Below are 17,803 nucleotides of genomic sequence, written 5' to 3'. Positions count from 1 at the left end.
GCAACTGGTGGCCACATTTGTAGTTTAGACCACAAATTTACCTCCAAGGAGATAGTGGCGCCATACTCTCAAGAAATGTACCATTGTTGTCATATCCTCCTCATGTACCAAATATCTTCTCTCCCCATCATTCAGCTTTTGGCTCTCATAAGCCACAAGATGGTCATCTTACATCAAGACACCTCCAAGTGCAAAGTCAGAAGCATCAGTGTGTACCTTGTACGATTTGTGGAATATGGGCAATCGGAGCACCATCTCACTAGAGACTGCATTCTTTAACTCATCGAATGCTCTTTGGAAATGGTCTGTCCACTGCCACTTTGAATCCCTCAATAAGTCCGTCAATAGAGCAGCTAGTCAAGGAAAGCCTTTGACAAATTTCCGATAGTAATTGGCTAGCCCAAGAAAGGATCTCAACTGGGGTATTCACTTCGGCGCGATGCAATCTCGGATGGCCTTCACCTTAGAGGGATCCATGCGTACACTTCCCTTCTCGATTAGGTGTTTGAGGATTCAATCTACTGCAAGGCAAACTCACACTTCTTCGGGTTGAGGTAGAGCTCATGCTCCTTCAACTTAGTCATCACTTTCCTTAGGTGCCTCACATGGTCATCCAACTTCAGATGTATATGAGTATATCATCAAAGTACACAACCACAAAATTATCGATATAATCCAGAAAATATTGTTCATTAAAAACCAAAACGTAGTAGAAGCGTGATGAGTCACAAATCAGGTGTGTAAATCAACATTCATTAGGAGTTTATGAAGTCATAAAATGAAATAAACATGCATTTTTATGTTAAACCCCACTTTTATGCAAAGATTCATTCATTACGTCACATTTTTAAATGGTTTTTCCATTGATAAGCATAGTATGAAATTTGATTATTAAATAGAAATAAAATAAACAAATAAAAAATAATAACAGAAAAAGAATATTAATACTATAAATAGAATAAATAAAAAGGGGCTTTTATGTACCACCAAGGCTAGCCAAGGCCGAGCGCACCGCAGGCACCACCTGCAGCCGCAATTAAGGCCGCAGCCGTAGGGGGCATGCGCAGCACAAGCACAGCCCAAGCTGAACCTCAAAGCAGTCCAAGGATTCACTCATTCAGTGCCCAAGTTAAGTATGCGTTATTTCAATTCTATCCTTATCAACGCAAAAACCTATTAAAAATGTGACATTTTAAATAATGAATGAATCTTTGCATAAAAGTGGGATTTAACATAAAAATGCATGTTTCTTTCATTTTATGATGGGCAATATGGGATTGCAAAATCCCCATATCTCAGGTGAGAGCGGGCCGGGCCAGAGATCGCACGGGATTGATCGCGGCCCATTGGGCCATGATCTTAAGTGAAATAAAAGAAAGCCAGACTGGGCTTTGAGCCAACCCGGCCCGACGCCCATGTCAGTTGGGGCTTTCATTAAAAGCACATTATAATCTTGACCATCAATCTTCCTTATGAAGATTGAACGGTCAAGATTGTCCTTATATTTTATTCTATTTCAGGCGACAGCTAGTCCTAAAGCGTCGTTGTGGAAGAATTGGAGGAGAACACGCGGGCAGTCGAAGCTGACGTGGCGCCGCTGAAGGAGCAAGGGTCTACCAGAACTAAAGGGGTCCACGGCTATGATTTAATCGTAGCCATTGGACCCTCTAAATAGAAAATCGAACGGTCAGAAAGACCTTCGATCGTCCTCTTCGTGCCACCACCGTCACAGTCACCGGCAACGGTAATTCAGCAACGAGAAGGCAGATTTTTGTTGATTCATCGCCGGAGACATCGTCGGAATAGTCCCATACCGGTCAGGAAGGTCATCCGACCATTCTTGACCTATAAAATTGCTCTAAGTTGTCTGAAAGGTGATCGTTTGCCGCAGAATTGAAAACTATAAAAACTACTTCTGTTTGCACAGCGGAGCGCCAATTTCCCCTCCTCTCTTTCCTGTGCTCTCAGTCGTCGGTCGTGACAGGTCCGCGACCTAAAGAGAGAGCTAAAAGAAGGGACCTACTCAAAGAAAGGTGAATGTTCCTTACCTGAAGGAAGACGCGGTCGGAACTGAGTTCTGAAGCCGTCGGCAACCTCCATCCTCTGCCAAATCTGGTAATAACGTTATTTTTACATTCATCTCAATCAATAGCTCATTTAGTAAAAAGAAAGTATTAATGAATTATCCTCAATCCATTTCTCGAATTTGAAGAAATTTGATTTCGAGTCAAAACATAATCAACAGAACAAAACATTTTATCAGGCATTTCTTCAAACACTTCATGTGCGGTCTTTAAAATCAATTTTTTAAAAATCATTTTAAATACTTTCGATCGAATTAAAAATATCTAAAAAATACCATAAATCAAGGAAGATATACTTCCTAATATACATCCATATTCTGTTAAAATACCTTAAAATTTCTATCTCGTTCCTTATAAAAAATCATAAAAATCCAAAAACTTATTTTAAGCATTTCATCAAACACGTTGACTTCATAATTTGACCTCTAAAAATTCTAGAAAAATATCCTCAAATCACTAATCTACTTCCTCTTCCTATACAGACAATCTGAGGTCAAAATAAAATCTATAAGGATGACTTCCTCTATAAAAATCATTATTAAATTCTTCCCTATTCTCTCTTAAACATTACAACAAACACCTAGCGGTGTTTGTTGACTCTCCTACTCATTAGTTAATTCTACTTCTAAGTGCCAATCCCTGTGGAGACAACCTTACTCACAACTATACATTCCTGAGTAAGTTTACAAATTATTAAATTTTATTTGATCGAAGCAAAAATAACAACGACGACAAAATTTACACCCTATTTTCGCCTTCATCAGAGCATTCGTGTGCCCAAAAGGCATCACATAGAATTCAAAGGATCCATAGCGCGTCATGAAAGACGTCTTTGGTTCATCCCCCTCCTTGATCTGCACTTGGTGGTAACCACTCTTCAAGTCCATCCGTGAGAAGAATCGAGCATCCCCAAGCCTGTCAAACAACTGTTAAGCATTCGGTACAGGATATTTATTTTTCCTTGTTACCTTGTTCAACACTTGGTAATCCACGCAAAGTCAAAGCGACCCATCCTTCATCTTCTTGAATAGGATTGGTGTGTTGAAGGGTGCCTGATATGGGCGGATCAATCCACTCTCCAGCAATTCTTCTAGTTGCTTTTGCAGTTCCTCTAGGTTGGCAGGCAGCATCTTGTATGGTGCACGCGTAGGCGGACACGTACCAGGGAGTAATTCAATTTTGTGGTCCACGTCCTGCCAGGGCAGTACCTTCAATGGGAGTTGTGCAGGCATCACCCCCTCAAACTCCCACACCACTTCCACTATCAGCCCTGGTAATCCACCAGCGGCGGCACCAGGGTTATTGTCATCGTCATAACCCCAACTAAGTGCAGCCAATTGGGATGATGTACATCCCTGTCTTTCATCCCTTTTTCCGAAGTGTCAACCCTCGTATGGTGATGAGGAAGGTCTCGTCCTTCTTCCTTAAGCCATCCTTGACTTACATTGCGGGTAGTAAAGCGGTGTTCCACGGCTTCTGGACCCCTTTGTCTCTAACGAAGCATGGGTGAGATCCCTCTGGATACAATATGCCGCGGTATTGAGGGAACACAACCACATGGGCTCCCATTACGAGGGAGAGACCCGGCTCAACTGCAAAGTCATCCATAGGGGACACCATGAAGTTGGTCTGACCCTCCCATGTTCCCACTTGCAGCAATATCCCCTTGGCCAGGCCAACGATGTCTTGCGCCTCTGTGTTGACGACCTTGATCTTCCCTGTTCTTGGGGAGAGCTTCAAGCCCATTCTTTTTGCCTCCTTTTCCATCAAGACGCTATGCATCACCCTCGTGTTGATCATGGCCATGGTGGGTTGACCATTGATCAGTACTAGGACGTGCAAGAGGTCCAAACATTCATACCAGACTGAGGCACCCCCTAAAATGCCGCTAGGCACTATAGAGGGTTCAGTGTAATTGAACTGCTAACCGTGGAAACATCTAAATGGGGGAGGGGGCATGACCATTGCATTTACGTTGGTAGCCGCCCCTATACCCCTCGGGCAATCCCTCATGAAGTGGGGGCCTCCACATGCAAAGCAGATCAACTTGTTACCCCCACCACCTAGAGTCGCCTTCCCCAACCTTGCACTCATGCCCTTGTCGCGGCCCCTGTCGTGGCGCAGTTTCAACTTCCTCTTTAGGCATGCCCTTGACTAGCTAGGGTTGCCGCTGTCTCAGTGCATTCCTAGTGCAGCTTGTTTCATGTAATACGTAGTGGCTGGGATCGATCGGCAAGTAGTACAACACAAGGAAGTAGTAACAATACTCCTAAATGATGTGAATGCGTATTGGAAAATAACTCTTAGCGAATGAATAAAGCAACGGATAAACCAGCAGGGGAATCCACCTATATTCCGATAAGAAACTTGTCACAATCAGACTCTTAATGACCCGTTAAACCAACTAGATACCTAAGACGCAGGGAGATTATCAGCCCAAAGGCGTCCACAACCTTTGTTATCAAATGATTAATCTTATACCACAAGAATATCCTAACACTCGACGAGGTGGCTAGCCTGTGCGCAGATATTTCAATCGCGGCAGAGGAACATATAACAGGAGACATCACTGCAATAGATAATAATACTAATAAAGAGGAGGTGAGGAGAACCTGGTGGGGCACGACCATTGCATTTACGTTGGTAGCCGCCCCTATAACCCTCGGGCAATCCCTCATGAAGTGGGGGCCTCCACATGCAAAGCAGATCAACTTGTTACCCCCACCACCTAGAGTCGCCTTCCCCAACCTTGCACTCATGCCCTTGTCGCGGCCCCTGTCGTGGCGCAGTTTCAACTTCCTCTTTAGGCATGCCCTTGACTAGCTAGGGTTGCCGCTGTCTCAGTGCATTCCTAGTGCAGCTTGTTTCATGTAATACGTAGTGGCTGGGATCGATCGGCAAGTATTACAACACAAGGAAGTAGTAACAATACTCCTAAATGATGTGAATGCGTATTGGAAAATAACTCTTAGCGAATGAATAAAGCAACTGTAAACCAGCAGGGGAATCCACCTATATTCAGAGAAGAAACTTGTCACAATCAGACTCTTAATGACCCGTTAAACCAAGTAGATACCTAAGTTGCAAGGAGATTATCAGCCCAAAGGCGTCCACAACCTTTGTTATCAAATGATTAATCTTATACCACAAGAATGTCCTAACACTCGACGAGGTGGCTAGCCTGTGCGCAGATATTTCAATCGCGGCAGAGGAACATATAACAGGAGACATCACTGCAATAGATAATAATACTAATAAATAGGAGGAGGTGAGGAGAACCTGGTGTGGCGCGGTTAACCAAGAGTGATCACAACGTTGATAATCGTCCAATTCGCGAAGAAGATTATTTGTGGAAAGGCAAAATTTTGTGTAATTTGGTGACAAAGACTGTGTTGGGGGTGCAGAGATGTGGTCACACGTAGATGTGTGTCTGAGTAGTGGCAACCTATGACATAGTGCACGGCCATCACGGTGCACGGCAAGTTTTGTGCGCGGCAGGAGCAGCGCACGATAATCGCGATGTGTAGCAATCGCTAGGTGTGTGAGTGGTGTGTGTTGCGCGGTGCCCGCGGTGTGCGGGCCTTGCTCACAGAGAGGGCAATGGTGTTGTTCGACGTCCGATTGAGATGTCGTGTGTGTGATCGATAACAGGGGTTCACGTCCTTTCCTTAGAGGATGGCTCCAGACCGAGAAGTGGGTCAAAGCTAATGGAAATATATGTGGCTGGCAAGCCAATCACACGTCCACATCTCGTTCCATGTTCATTAATAAAACATATTTATTATAGTGCACGTGTAATGCTTTTAATGAAGTCCATGAATATATCATTGACCTTAGTGAATTATGATGATATCGTAATACAGAGATCACTAGTCTTTAAGCATGTGTTCTAAACATTCCTATTCAAAGGATACGCGAGAAGGACATCGAAATATCCTGCTAGAACAACATTATCTAGCATCACTCATATGATGAGTATGTCCGGTCACGTAGCCATTAGTGTGGAGACACTAAGGATAGATAGTGGATGCTCTTTAGTGGAAAGAGTTCACTAAATTGATCCGTATGAATCCCTGAGTGGTGTTATACCAAACTATTAATCAGGTTGATTCATGTCATGGTTGTGTATGTGGTCCTTAGACCTGAGACACCAAAGACGCCTTGTGGATGGACGGTTGTACTTTGACTATGGCCTACGAATCTCTAATCATGGGATTCCAAACAGACTACGTTCAGGAACATCAAGAAGTTCACAAAGATGATTGAGTGGTCAAGATGGGATTGTCCACCCTTGATATAAGAGGTGACAGCTCAAGGAAGACGATGCGATAAAGTCCTTGGCCAAGATAGTGAAATATTAGAGAAGAGTTCTCTGATGATTTCCAAATGCATTAGCAATAACTCGGAGGACCGATTAAGGTTTGATAGTTGACCATACCCTGAGTCATCCAAGGAGTGTCAAGTTGATGACGGATTATACATACACCAAACCAATGACGAACAAGTTCCATAAGTGAGTCGATACACACTCCTTTGTATCTTTTAGAGCACGAGGTGTAGCTTGATACCCCACGTGTTGGAGACTCTACCTATCGATTGGTTTAAATCAATCTGATATTAATTAATCTATATGTTGATATAGTTATATTAATTGGAAGGCAAATAAAGGCCAATTTATTTGATATAGTTAATTAATCATTCTGCTCCAATTCAAGAACACACAATAATCGAAGATGGAGTCGTCATCGACAACGAACCTCCTCAGAGTGATCTCTACGCAATTGAACATGCACGAAGGATGAAGGGGGTCCACGATCTTCACATGATCTATCTCCTATAATTTCTCTCTAGGAAACTAATGCAAACTAAGAACAAATCCTTTCAAAATTTCAATTTGACAACCTGTCTTTCCTTGGACACGCCTTCCCTTTGTATAGGGAGGGAGGTTGCCCATGTCACCGACGAGGGGAGAAACCATAGCGAGATGATATTCCACTTGACTTACATTACAAACAATAGAAAATAATGGACGATGCCCAAAACATGATTGCCCAATCTGATTGTTCATGGAAATTAAAATACAGAAATAATATGCGACACTTACATATAAGATCTAGGCGGGATACTTGAAGCTGGAATTTTGAACATCAACTCGAGCAGCTCGATGTGATTGAACGCATCCCATGTTGATGTCATCGCGATGGTCCCCCATCATTGTTCCACTTCCAGGGTTTCTCTTCTGGTTTTGCAACTTTGCTGGCGTGAAGGTTGACCATTCCCTCCACAATTTGATAAGCATCTTAAAGGTCTCGATAGTGCCTTCTCTCTAGATATGTCTGTGTCCAATGGTGGAGTTGATGTAATACAAAGAATGCCCGGATCGACGGTTCGTATTACAACACAGGATGTAAGGGTAATCCACGATATGACAATAATGAGAACGTGCAATTGTTTACAGAAAACTCTTAGTTGAGCAATATAGGCACGGCTGATTAAGGTGAACAATCCAGTTGATTCTCGAAAGAAAAGATTGGTCAAAATAGACTCTCAATGACCGTTGAAATCACTAGACACCTAGATTGCAAGGAGCATTTTACGGCTCGAAGATGTTCACACCTTTATGTCAGAGAACTAATCTTCTACCTCAACAGAACACCCTACCTCTCAACAAACAGTGGCTATCCTATCCGACCAGCTTATGAGTAATGGCGGCAGAGGAAATGATATGGGATGACGGCACAATACAAATGTAATAATACTGAATTAAAAATGGGGCACAACGAGGTAGGACCTGGCAGAAGTCAACCGTTGGTTCATTGGTGTGCGATGACGTGTCAGCAGAGCACGACGCACAATGACTGGATGGGTTGGTGCGTGGTAGGGCACGGTTTGCAGCAAGGGGCTTGAGAATGGCAGGCACAGCGTGCTTCAGGGCAGAGGGTGCAGACAAGGGTGGCAGGCACGATGGGGCTCGACGTGTGGCGGGCGTGGCACACGAAGGGGCACAGCGTGTGACGGGGCACAATGTGCGGCGAGGCACGACGCTCGGTGAGCGCGGTGCACAATGGGGCACGGCACGCAGTAGGGCATGATGCACGGAGGGTGCAGCGCATGGCACGACGTGGTGCACGACAGAGCATGGCACGCGGCGAAGCGTGGTGCGCGCTGTGCGTGGCAGGGCACGACACGCACCAGGGCGTGGCGCATGGAGGGCGCGGCACACGTCAGTGGACAAGAGGCGACAGGCACGGGTGGCAACAGCGGCAGACAAGAGTGGCATGCGGGCGGGGCATGACACGCAAAGGGCACCGCCGTGCGTTGAGATGCAACGTACGTCAATGGATGAGGCGCACAGAGGGTGGCATGCACGGGTGGTGGCGGCAGCGTTGATCGAAATCCCTTCAAGTTTCAGTCAGATTGTTCGATTCTTGAGGATTCTTGGGCGAGTAACTACCAAGAATCCATGGTTTCTTGAATCGTGGTTCTTCCAAGGAAACGGGGGCGTGGAGGAGACCGGTTGGCGATGATGCGATCCACAGAGTGATCTCGACGTGGGTGGTGTAGACGACAACAAAGGCTCACATCCTCCACTCTCTAGAATTCTAACTACTAGCTAAGCTGGTGGCGTGGACGCCAACACATCGACACCGTACTCGCCGCCACCACCAACCGAAGTCAACATCTCCGCTACGGACACACCGCCACAGTCAACCGACGTCAACGCCTATGCCACGGACATGCTGCAACCGTCTCCACGCACGTACGCTCCTTCACGCATCATGACACGTCGCCAACGGCAGATCAACAACTGCCCCTTGGCGTGACACGAAGCACGTCTCACGTCTTTAATTTCTCGTCTTTAAGTTGTATTTTCTCTTTCCTCCAAGGCCTATATGTATAGGCCATTGTTTCAAGAAATAGTTAGGCAGTCATTATTCAAGAATCGAGTTTTTGTTTAACTCTTCTTGAAGGACTGCCCAAGCCTCCCTATCCCTTCTTCAACCTTACCTCCGCCGCCTCCGCCGCCGCCGCCACCGCCTCGCGTTGCCGGCCTGCCCCCCGTTCTTCCCCTCCCACTCCCTCCCTCTCTCTCTCTCTCTCTCTCTCTCTCTCTCTCTCTCTCTCTCTCTCTCTCTCTCCCTCCCTAGGTTGCCCTAGGGCGCCCAGGCTGCCCCATCCAGGGCTGCCCAAGGCCACCCCAGGCCGCCCCATCAAGGGCTGCCCAAGGCCGCCCCCAGGCAGTCCCAGGCCGCCCCATCAAGGGCTGCCCAAGGCTGCCCCAAGCTGCCCGTCCAGGGCTGCCCAAGGCTGCCCCAGGCCGCCCCATCAAGGGCTGCCCAAGGCCGGCCATAGGCAGCCTCAGCTCGCCCCTTCTAGGGCTGCCCCAAGGCCGCCCCAAGCCACCCCATCAAGGGCTGCCCAAAGCCGCCCCCAGGTCACCCCGTCCAGGGCTGCCCCAAGCCGCCCAAGGCTACCCTAGGCAGCCTCAGGCCGCCCTTCAGGCTGCCCCTAGGCCGCCCAGGCCCCCCCGTCCAGGGCCGCCCAAGCTACCCGTCCTGGGTCAGTCGTCCCCGGCCAGTTTGAGCGTGCCCGTCTAGTTCATGCCTGCATTCGTCGGCTTTGCTTTCCACTAGGGCCGTACAACGCCCGGAATGCCCAAGCTCTTTCGTCCAGTAGGCCGTTCAACGCCCAGATTCACCCAGACTTGTCACGATCAGAATTCCCCATAGCCTCTTATGCACTACGGTGCCGAGGTACGCCTGAAGTCTTTGGTGTCGAAGTGTTCTCCATCCAGTATTTCACGAGAAGTCTCCACCGTCATCAGATTTGATTTGATTTGGATTTTCCTACCATTCTCTTCAAGAGTTTCTATCGAGACGTGAATTCGGGTATTGATTTTGGTGCTTCGGCATCGTCGCTGTGGGTGAAGACAGTACTCCCGCCCTTGACGAGGATCAGAGCTGCACCACCAGTATTTCATCGGCTTTAAACTCCGAATTCGACCGTGTGGATTTCTATGGTCTGTTTTATCCCTCCCTTACCCAATCCATCCATTACCTTCCATCCGTCCTGATCATTTCTCCATCCCTCCAGTTGCCCATTTCCTCGTCGTCCTACATCATAATCTCTCTAAAGACACGAAGAAGAAACTTTCAACTTTCAATTTTCAAAATCCTACCTACACTAAGGCACCCTATCCCCTTATATAGGGGGGGATAGGTGCCAAGTGAATGACTCTAGGGGAAGAAACCATCGCGAGATGAGGTCCTTTGCCTAGACAACCGTTACAACGAGAAAACGAAAATTACGTGGACAAGGCCCAAACACGCTGGCCCGGTCCACTAGTTTAGCGAGACAAAATACAACAAAATAACATGCAAAATGAAGAAATCATCTACGTTGGATACTTGAAGGTGGGGTTGCGAACGTCGACGTGAGCGGCTCGGTGCAGTTTAACTCGTCCCGAGTCTATGTCGTCATGATGGTCCCCCATCAGGAGTCCTTTTATCGAAGTGGCAGAGCTTGTCCCCCTCGGACATGTCGGTAATCCTCATGACTAGTATTCGCCCATCCAGATACCAGTACCAAATGACGGTATCGGGACAAATGTTGTATCGGATACCGAAAAGGTAATTTCTGATATCCGTTCATTTTGATATCCAGATATCTGATATTGGTATATGATATCGGTTGCTATAGTGCCAATATCGGATACTAATATCTGTCTCGATGTCAAGATATGTTTTTGTCTCAGGGGGAAGGATGATGATATCAGATATCGGGTGTGGATATCGGTTTTCGATATCCAACACCGATATATTTTTTAAAAAATATATTTCATTCATTATTAAAGAGCAATTAGGCGAATCAACTTGCAGTAGAGGGTATTTAGAGCTTTTAATTTGTTTATTGGCGCCGTAATATATACAAGTCAAACTTTTTTCCCTTCCATATGGGATAACAGCAGGATTCCGAGATTAAAAAACTCTGAATACTTTATCCCTATGGAAGATAAAAGAAATTTCGGCATGTATTTATTAGATGAAGTATTAATATCATAAATATATATTAAATATAAGTCGATTATAATATAAAGAAAATCTATCGATATAATATTAATTCATTTAATATAAATACCTTGTGTAAAATATACAGCACACGATTTAAAATATCTTCCATATGGGATAACATGATTTGAATTTTAATGTAAACTGCAAATCATGTTATCCCATATGGAAGAAAATAAAAATATTTCACTGTATATATTAATCGATGTTGATAAAATATCAAAATGTAAGTCATTAGATTTAAATAAACCAATGAATGAGATAGATAGCTTAATTTTTGTCAGTCGATACCGGTACCGATATCCGAATACTGATTCTGATATCCGGATATAAAAAACCGATATCCGGCATCTGGTATCCGTCGTGTCCCTCTACCTACCGTATCTGGTACTGATATTCGTCTACCCATTAGAGATGGATATCGTCCAATATTCGATATCCGATATCTGGCACCGTCCATTTTTTCTCGGATATCGAATATCGGTTGTCTGATAACAGATGACGGATGGATATCAGTTGGGTGAACCCCACTCCTGACTATAGACACAAACTGGTTTACATATTCTCTTGGAGTACCAGACATGCGGAGGTTGTCGAGCTCGTCCCTTGCTACCCACGTCGTGTTGTGCAGCATGAAGCTCTCTTTAATCTCATGTACCAATTCCTCAAACGTATCTGGTGGCCAATCTCTGACCTCCAAACGTTGGCGCCACAACATCTTGGCATCCTCCGAGAGGAAACAATTGGCATGGAGGACCTTCTTTTCCTTTGGAGTGTCGTAGATCTCAAAATACCTTTCACAATCGTACAAGAAATCAGCCACATCTACCTACCGACGGGCGCAATTAAACTTTGGTGGAGGCAGCATAATCTTTTCCCCTCCTCCGCTAGGATGTGTCTTGGGACTCCCGGTTTGTCGTAATTCTGTCATTTCAAGCTTTAGAGACATCACCCTATCCGTCAGCTTGTGTACCATGCCTTGCAGGTACTCTTCTCTTTCCCTGAACTAAGTCCTCAAGTCTTCGAAGTTCAAATCTGCTTCATCCTTGTTAGTGTCCACTTGGATCTTCAAACCCAATAAGCTCTTCTACAGTAGATGGAATTCTTGCCTATGTTGTTTCTCCTTGCGTCATTTCTCTTTAAGTAACTTAGAGTGTCTTGACAACTCTATCTCTCCTCCAAGTGGGTTCAGGAACACAACCTAGCTATGATACCGATTGTCGCGCAGTCAAATTCCGAGCTAGGACAATTGCTTGAATCTGGCACGTGTCGGCATCAGTGCTTGGAGCAGAACATTGAGCGTCCTTGATCTCTTGTAGTGGAAGTCTTTTGCAATAGCTTAAGATCGCATAGAAGGGGTTAGAGGAGAGGGTGGGAACGCAGCTCCGTCGACGAATGGGGTCCTTGTACTAATCATCAAAGGGTTACATAGTCTTCACAAGCATTACATGGGGGAAGACCAGGGTTGATACCGAAGTAATGAGATGAGGCGCTGCGCTCCTTGGTAGGGCGCTCCTGCGCCATGAGGCCCACATCCCTGCGTGCACACCCGTCGGCACCTTCGCTACATGCGTGCCCTCCAGGCCACGCATTGCGCACTCGTGGGTGTGGTGATCTCACACGCTACCTGAGCCTTGGGCGATCACACGTGCCACAGCACCCGCGCTGACACCTTTCGCTCGGTCCACTTGGATGTCACCGTGCTCGGTGCATGAAGCTAGACGCCGCGTGCCCAACGCATCTTGTTGGGGCGCCACACGTCCCAAGACAGCTCAGCATTCATTGTGCGCCACTGCCTTAGTCTCTTGGCTGGACGCCTCCCCCCCCCCCCCCAGCTGTGCCCCCACCCCGCACACACAATGAGCGCGATGCCCATGCGCATCTTTGCAGTTCCCCACGCCAAACCGTGACACTACCACTTGGCTTGCGCGTCCTGCGCATGCACGCGCGTTCTTGCCAGCCCGCACTGGTCACCCTGATCTGCCACATCGAGCGTCGATGGGCATGCACGCATCCATAGCGTCTTACCACTATAGGGTCGATGGCCTGAAAGATTTAGGTTGGGTGTCACCACCCTTAGTGTGTTGTAAAATTGTACTAAATAGGACTCAATCATTAAATATCGTGAGTCTAACATGCGAACATTCACTCCCAATAAGCACACAGGCCTCTAGGAAGGAATGTCGCCTAGTTAGGGGCCTAACACGGTATATAGACATGGTTGTTTGGTTTACTATGTGCGAATCTGTGTGATTTGTGTGTTCTGTTCAGTTTTTTGAACAGAACATTAACAAATTGGCACAGATCATTGCACACACCCATGTGCGGTTTGAATTGTTCAATTTGTGTGAATTTTTTCTAATATGTTTTCAAAGAATAAACATATGTTTATTCTTTAAAACCATATTAAAAAATATGCATATGCAAATTGTTACTTAGTTAGGTTTCAAACTTTTGAAGGATGCTCTCCCTCGGTGGTTCCTCTCTCGCTCGACAATTTCCTCTCTCACTCGACGGCTCAGCAATTTCCTCTCTTCCTCAGTTCCTCGGCCATTTCCTCTCTCCCTTGGCGACTAGACAATTTCATCTCTTCATTTTTCAAGAATCACGGTAAGATATGAATCTTCTTTAATTTATTTTTCAAAATTAAAAAAAGAAATTAGTCTTCATTTCTTCTTCTTTTCTACTGATTCATAACCGTCACTGTAATGACGATAATAAGGATGCACCCACCGTTTAGTCTCTGTTATTTTTTTCCATCTAATGACATAGATATAGTTCCTTGGTTGATGTATTGCACTCATCATTTATTTAGACAATGAGTTTAAAGTATTTAAGGTTTTTGTTCTTATCATCCATGTTTAATTAATTACTATAGTGTTACTTTGTGCTTGACTTTTTATGGGTAACTAGGTAATGTGAAATGAGATTGGATTATTCTACAACAAAATCAATTATTTGATTATTCTATTATTTATTATTTATTTTTTTGATTATTCACTTTTTTATTTTTAGTATTCAATTTGTCAATTTTTATTTTTTTGCCTTTTTTATTTGATTGTATGTATACTATATTTACTATGCTATTATTTGAGCGATTCATTTATAAATGATTTATCGCCTTACCTTAATCTTATTATTAGGATCATTTGAATAACTAAGATTATTTCTTTAATAATACATCCACACTTAGTAAGGAAGTAGTACTCTAAACATTCTTTTCTTAGAATTTCTAAGAATTTTGTAAATTATGCACATTCTGTGCGAATTTAAAGCAATTTGTGCAAATTTTACAAATTGTGTGAATTTTGTTCGAAATGTGTGAATTTTGTTCAAATTGTTCTTATTGTGGGAAAAGCTGTTCTAATTTTCGTACAAAAAAAGAAGAGAACAAAGAACAAGGCCCTGTGCAATTCTTTCGTGTGAATCTTTTGCTTATTTCAAAAAAACATAACGTCCGACATCCATATATTTCAACTTCCTCCAAACTATCCCATCCAGGGATTCGTCCATTGAAGAAAAAAATCGTCCGCGTCCGCGTCCGCGTCCCATCCGAAGAATAATAGTCCCGTCCATCGTCTCCAACGAAAAAAAATCACGTTTTAAATTTCTAATATACTTTTCTATGTTTTTTAAGGAAACATAGAGAAGAGAGAGAGCTTAGGGATATATACAATTACTTTTGGGGGGGCGTCAGTTTGAACGCGCGCAGAAAAAAGTAGGAACTTTGATGCAAAATGTCAAGGGACTGATTAAGCATATCACGTGGCAAGATCTCAACCGTCGGAAGCGAATCCGACAGATTTTTGTCCGTCCCTTACCGTCCATCTGTTTGCTTGAGACCTCTGGACGGGACGGTTTTTTCGTCCGACAACAGGAAAACCGTCCCGTCCGTTGGTACCGGGACGAATTCCCATCTCGGTTTTCGTCCAATATCGAAGACGGGACAAAATTTTCTTCCTGGGACGGAAAAACCGTCCCGTCCGCGTCCCTGCACCATAGCCGGTTGAATGGCGAGCCCGGTTCAGTGAACCGGCCGGTCGGATCTGGGAGGGAGGAGCGCCGGTTCGACGAAGACTGACGTCAAGACTCACGACTTGTTTCCTTCTAAAACGGCGGGATAGAAGCGGACAGATCCGCATTCAAATATCCGCCTGCTCTGCGCTCTCCGCCGTGTTTCGAATTTGAATTCCAGCCCAATCCCCGTCGTGACTGCCGTGGGAGGGAAGAAGAAGAAGAAGAAGAACAGCAAGAGCTAGAGAGGGCGCGGCATTGTAAAGCCCTCGCAGGGCGCATCCCTCTCTAACCCTAGACTGGCGATCTTCCGGCATTCTTCTTCCTCCGCTCCCTTGTTCTCCCCTCTCGCCTTCTTTTTCCTCTCCGTCCTCGTCCTCTGCCGCGTTTCGAGTTTCCGGATCGAAAAAGCCCGGTTCTTGCCCAAAGAAATGGATTTCGGCCCCCTCAAATCTTGCTCCAAGGTTCGGAATCGTGATTTCCTCTCTGCGCGTGTTCTTCTCTTTCGCCTCCGCTCACAGGAATTTCCCCTTTTCTGTCCTTGCGCAGATCGCTGCGGACCGACAAAATGTCGAGGAAATGCGACCCAAAAAGGTCAAAATGCGAGACTTGGACTCGATCCTCCGCTCCGAAGGTTCGTGCGCTTCTTCTACTCGTGATTCAGGATTCAAAATTTCTAAATGCGATGAAGAACGCCTGTCATCTAACGGGGACGATCGTTCTCCCACTCTACCAGAACGGGATCTCCGGAAGCCGTCGATCCGTCTCGATCTAGACCTCAACGTGGCCGACAACTCCGATTCCACCGAGCACAATCCCTTCAGAAACCCGATTCAGACCCGATCCACGGACCTTTCAGAGTGCGGTAGCACAACGGGCCCTCCGGAAGAGAGCGAGCCGCTGAGAAGATGGAGAGAGATGAAGCAGAACGGCTTCATAACTTCATTACACGGCGGAATTCCTCCCATTCCAAAGCAGCGTGGGCGTCCTCCGAAGAGGAGAAAGGAAGAGGAGCAGAAGAAGAAGCTCGAGGCCACCAAAAGAGAGCAAATCAGTAGATTTCACAAAGTCACATCCCCGAGCGGGCTTCTCTCTGGATTGAATCCCGGGATTATCAACCACGTGAGGAACAGCAAGCAAGTTCATTCTATAATTGAAGCGCTGGTCAAGTCCGAGAAAGCAGAGGAAAAAGAGAGAGAGACTCAAAAGCTCGACCCCCCATCGAACAAATTGTACAGTGAAGATGACAGTCTAGCGTTGAAGTTGTCCTCTGCAGGAGCTTCGGAGAACGTCGGCAGCTCGTCTACTGATGATGTTCCTGCCAATGGAGATAATCTTGGCTTCCTTTCCTTCAAGGGTAAGTTTTTTTTAATCCTCAGATTATTGATAAACTCCAGAAAATCCATTTGAGTTAATGGGTGTTCGTTGTTTTAGCCGCCTCTGTCGCTTCTCAATGGCTGGAGCTTCTGTATCAGGATACCCGAGGTCGTCTAGCAGGTAATCAATGACTTGAGGTTATAATCCAAGATGTTTAACTTAATGGCTTTTATTGATTTTTTGAATGTCTGTTGCAGCCCTGAGACGAAGTAGGAAGAGAGTGCGATTTGTTCTTCAGAGGGAGCTGCCAAGCCTGCTGTCGGCCGAGCCCTTGTCTAGTCAAGAGAACAGCTCTTGCTTTCTGCAATCGGATACAAGCTGTGATAGCTTTGCGGCGTGTTCTGACCACGGGAATCAATGGAGGGATCTTTTTAATCATATGGACTTGGCGTTGTCCGAGGAGGGAAAGCATCTTGTAAGAATTACAAAAGTTTTATAAATATGTGAAATAAAAGAATTGCTAAATGACTGGGTTCTTGTTTTTCAGGAGCGGCTTCTCGCACAGGTGCGAGAAATGCAGATGAAATGCGAAAATGGACTGCAACTGGTGAAAAACGAGTCATCAATGCGCAACAGTTCCTCGTTAAAAAACAGGTATAAAACCATAGTTTTTTATCGACTTCTTCGCTTAGCTAATTGCTATTTTTCTCATTTATCATAATTATTTCTGCTTGCAGGTCTGAGCAGGAAGCTACTTTGGAGGGAGACTATGCGGTGCGAGCTGCGGCTGCATCGTTATATTCTGTATGCAGTTTTATTTTGACGACGGATAACGTTTCATGCTTTTAAGGGTCTCCTTAATTGAAGCAGTTATTGTCTCCTACCTTTAAACTGCTCTGTTTTCCCCCATGTATGAGTAAAAATAGGTGTTTCATAACCGTGTCTCGTCACCCTTAACGGTTGATCTTAAGGACGGTTCTTTAAGTTGAGGATTAGATGAATAAAATACATTCATCATCCTCGTTGTACTTCGAAATTCAATTCTGCGTCCCAACAAGCCTTTTGCAAATGACCTTTTTTTTGGTTCGAGTAAGCCTCTGATTTATTCGGACAACTTGCAAAAGAGCTTGAAAAGTGAAAAATCAGAGAGACGAGGGTTTAGTTCAAAATGCGTTGTTGAAGATTATTAAAACAGTCAAGCGATCGTTTTAAAACCCCAAAAAGTCATTGAAAAAAATAAATGTCATGAACCTGGCCTCCCCTGCGAAGTTGAAGGCTTAAATTTATTTGCTCGTGATCACGCTTTATACTACCAGGCGA

General features: G+C 45.3%; 1 protein-coding gene across 1 annotated transcript; it reads left to right on the top strand.

Moving 5' to 3' along the window:
- The first annotated feature begins 15,201 nt into the window (after positions 1–15,201).
- Positions 15,202–17,374, top strand: LOC144707333 (uncharacterized). The gene is made up of 7 exons (XM_078580429.1): positions 15,202–15,630; positions 15,716–15,800; positions 15,903–16,523; positions 16,601–16,663; positions 16,741–16,958; positions 17,031–17,137; positions 17,221–17,374. Exons 1-7 carry the CDS (start codon positions 15,598–15,600, stop codon positions 17,330–17,332), a joined length of 1,239 nt encoding a protein of 412 aa, XP_078436555.1. The 5' UTR covers positions 15,202–15,597; the 3' UTR covers positions 17,333–17,374.
- The last annotated feature ends 429 nt before the right edge of the window (positions 17,375–17,803 follow it).

This window comes from Wolffia australiana, chromosome 1 (assembly GCF_029677425.1).
Source record: "Wolffia australiana isolate 7733 chromosome 1, ASM2967742v1".
Classification (NCBI taxonomy): domain Eukaryota; kingdom Viridiplantae; phylum Streptophyta; class Magnoliopsida; order Alismatales; family Araceae; genus Wolffia; species Wolffia australiana.
The sequence above is the reverse complement of the archived record's forward strand: the minus strand, read 5'-3'. Positions and strand labels throughout refer to the sequence as shown.

Excerpts from the sequence above, each read along its gene's own strand:
- LOC144707333 (XM_078580429.1), top strand. The coding sequence starts at position 15,598 with ATGGATTTCGGCCCCCTCAAATCTTGCTCCAAG. Across the intron at positions 16,959-17,030 it reads CCGAGGAGGGAAAGCATCTT|GAGCGGCTTCTCGCACAGGT; the intron begins GTAAGAATTACA and ends CTTGTTTTTCAG. Across the intron at positions 17,138-17,220 it reads AGTTCCTCGTTAAAAAACAG|GTCTGAGCAGGAAGCTACTT; the intron begins GTATAAAACCAT and ends TTCTGCTTGCAG.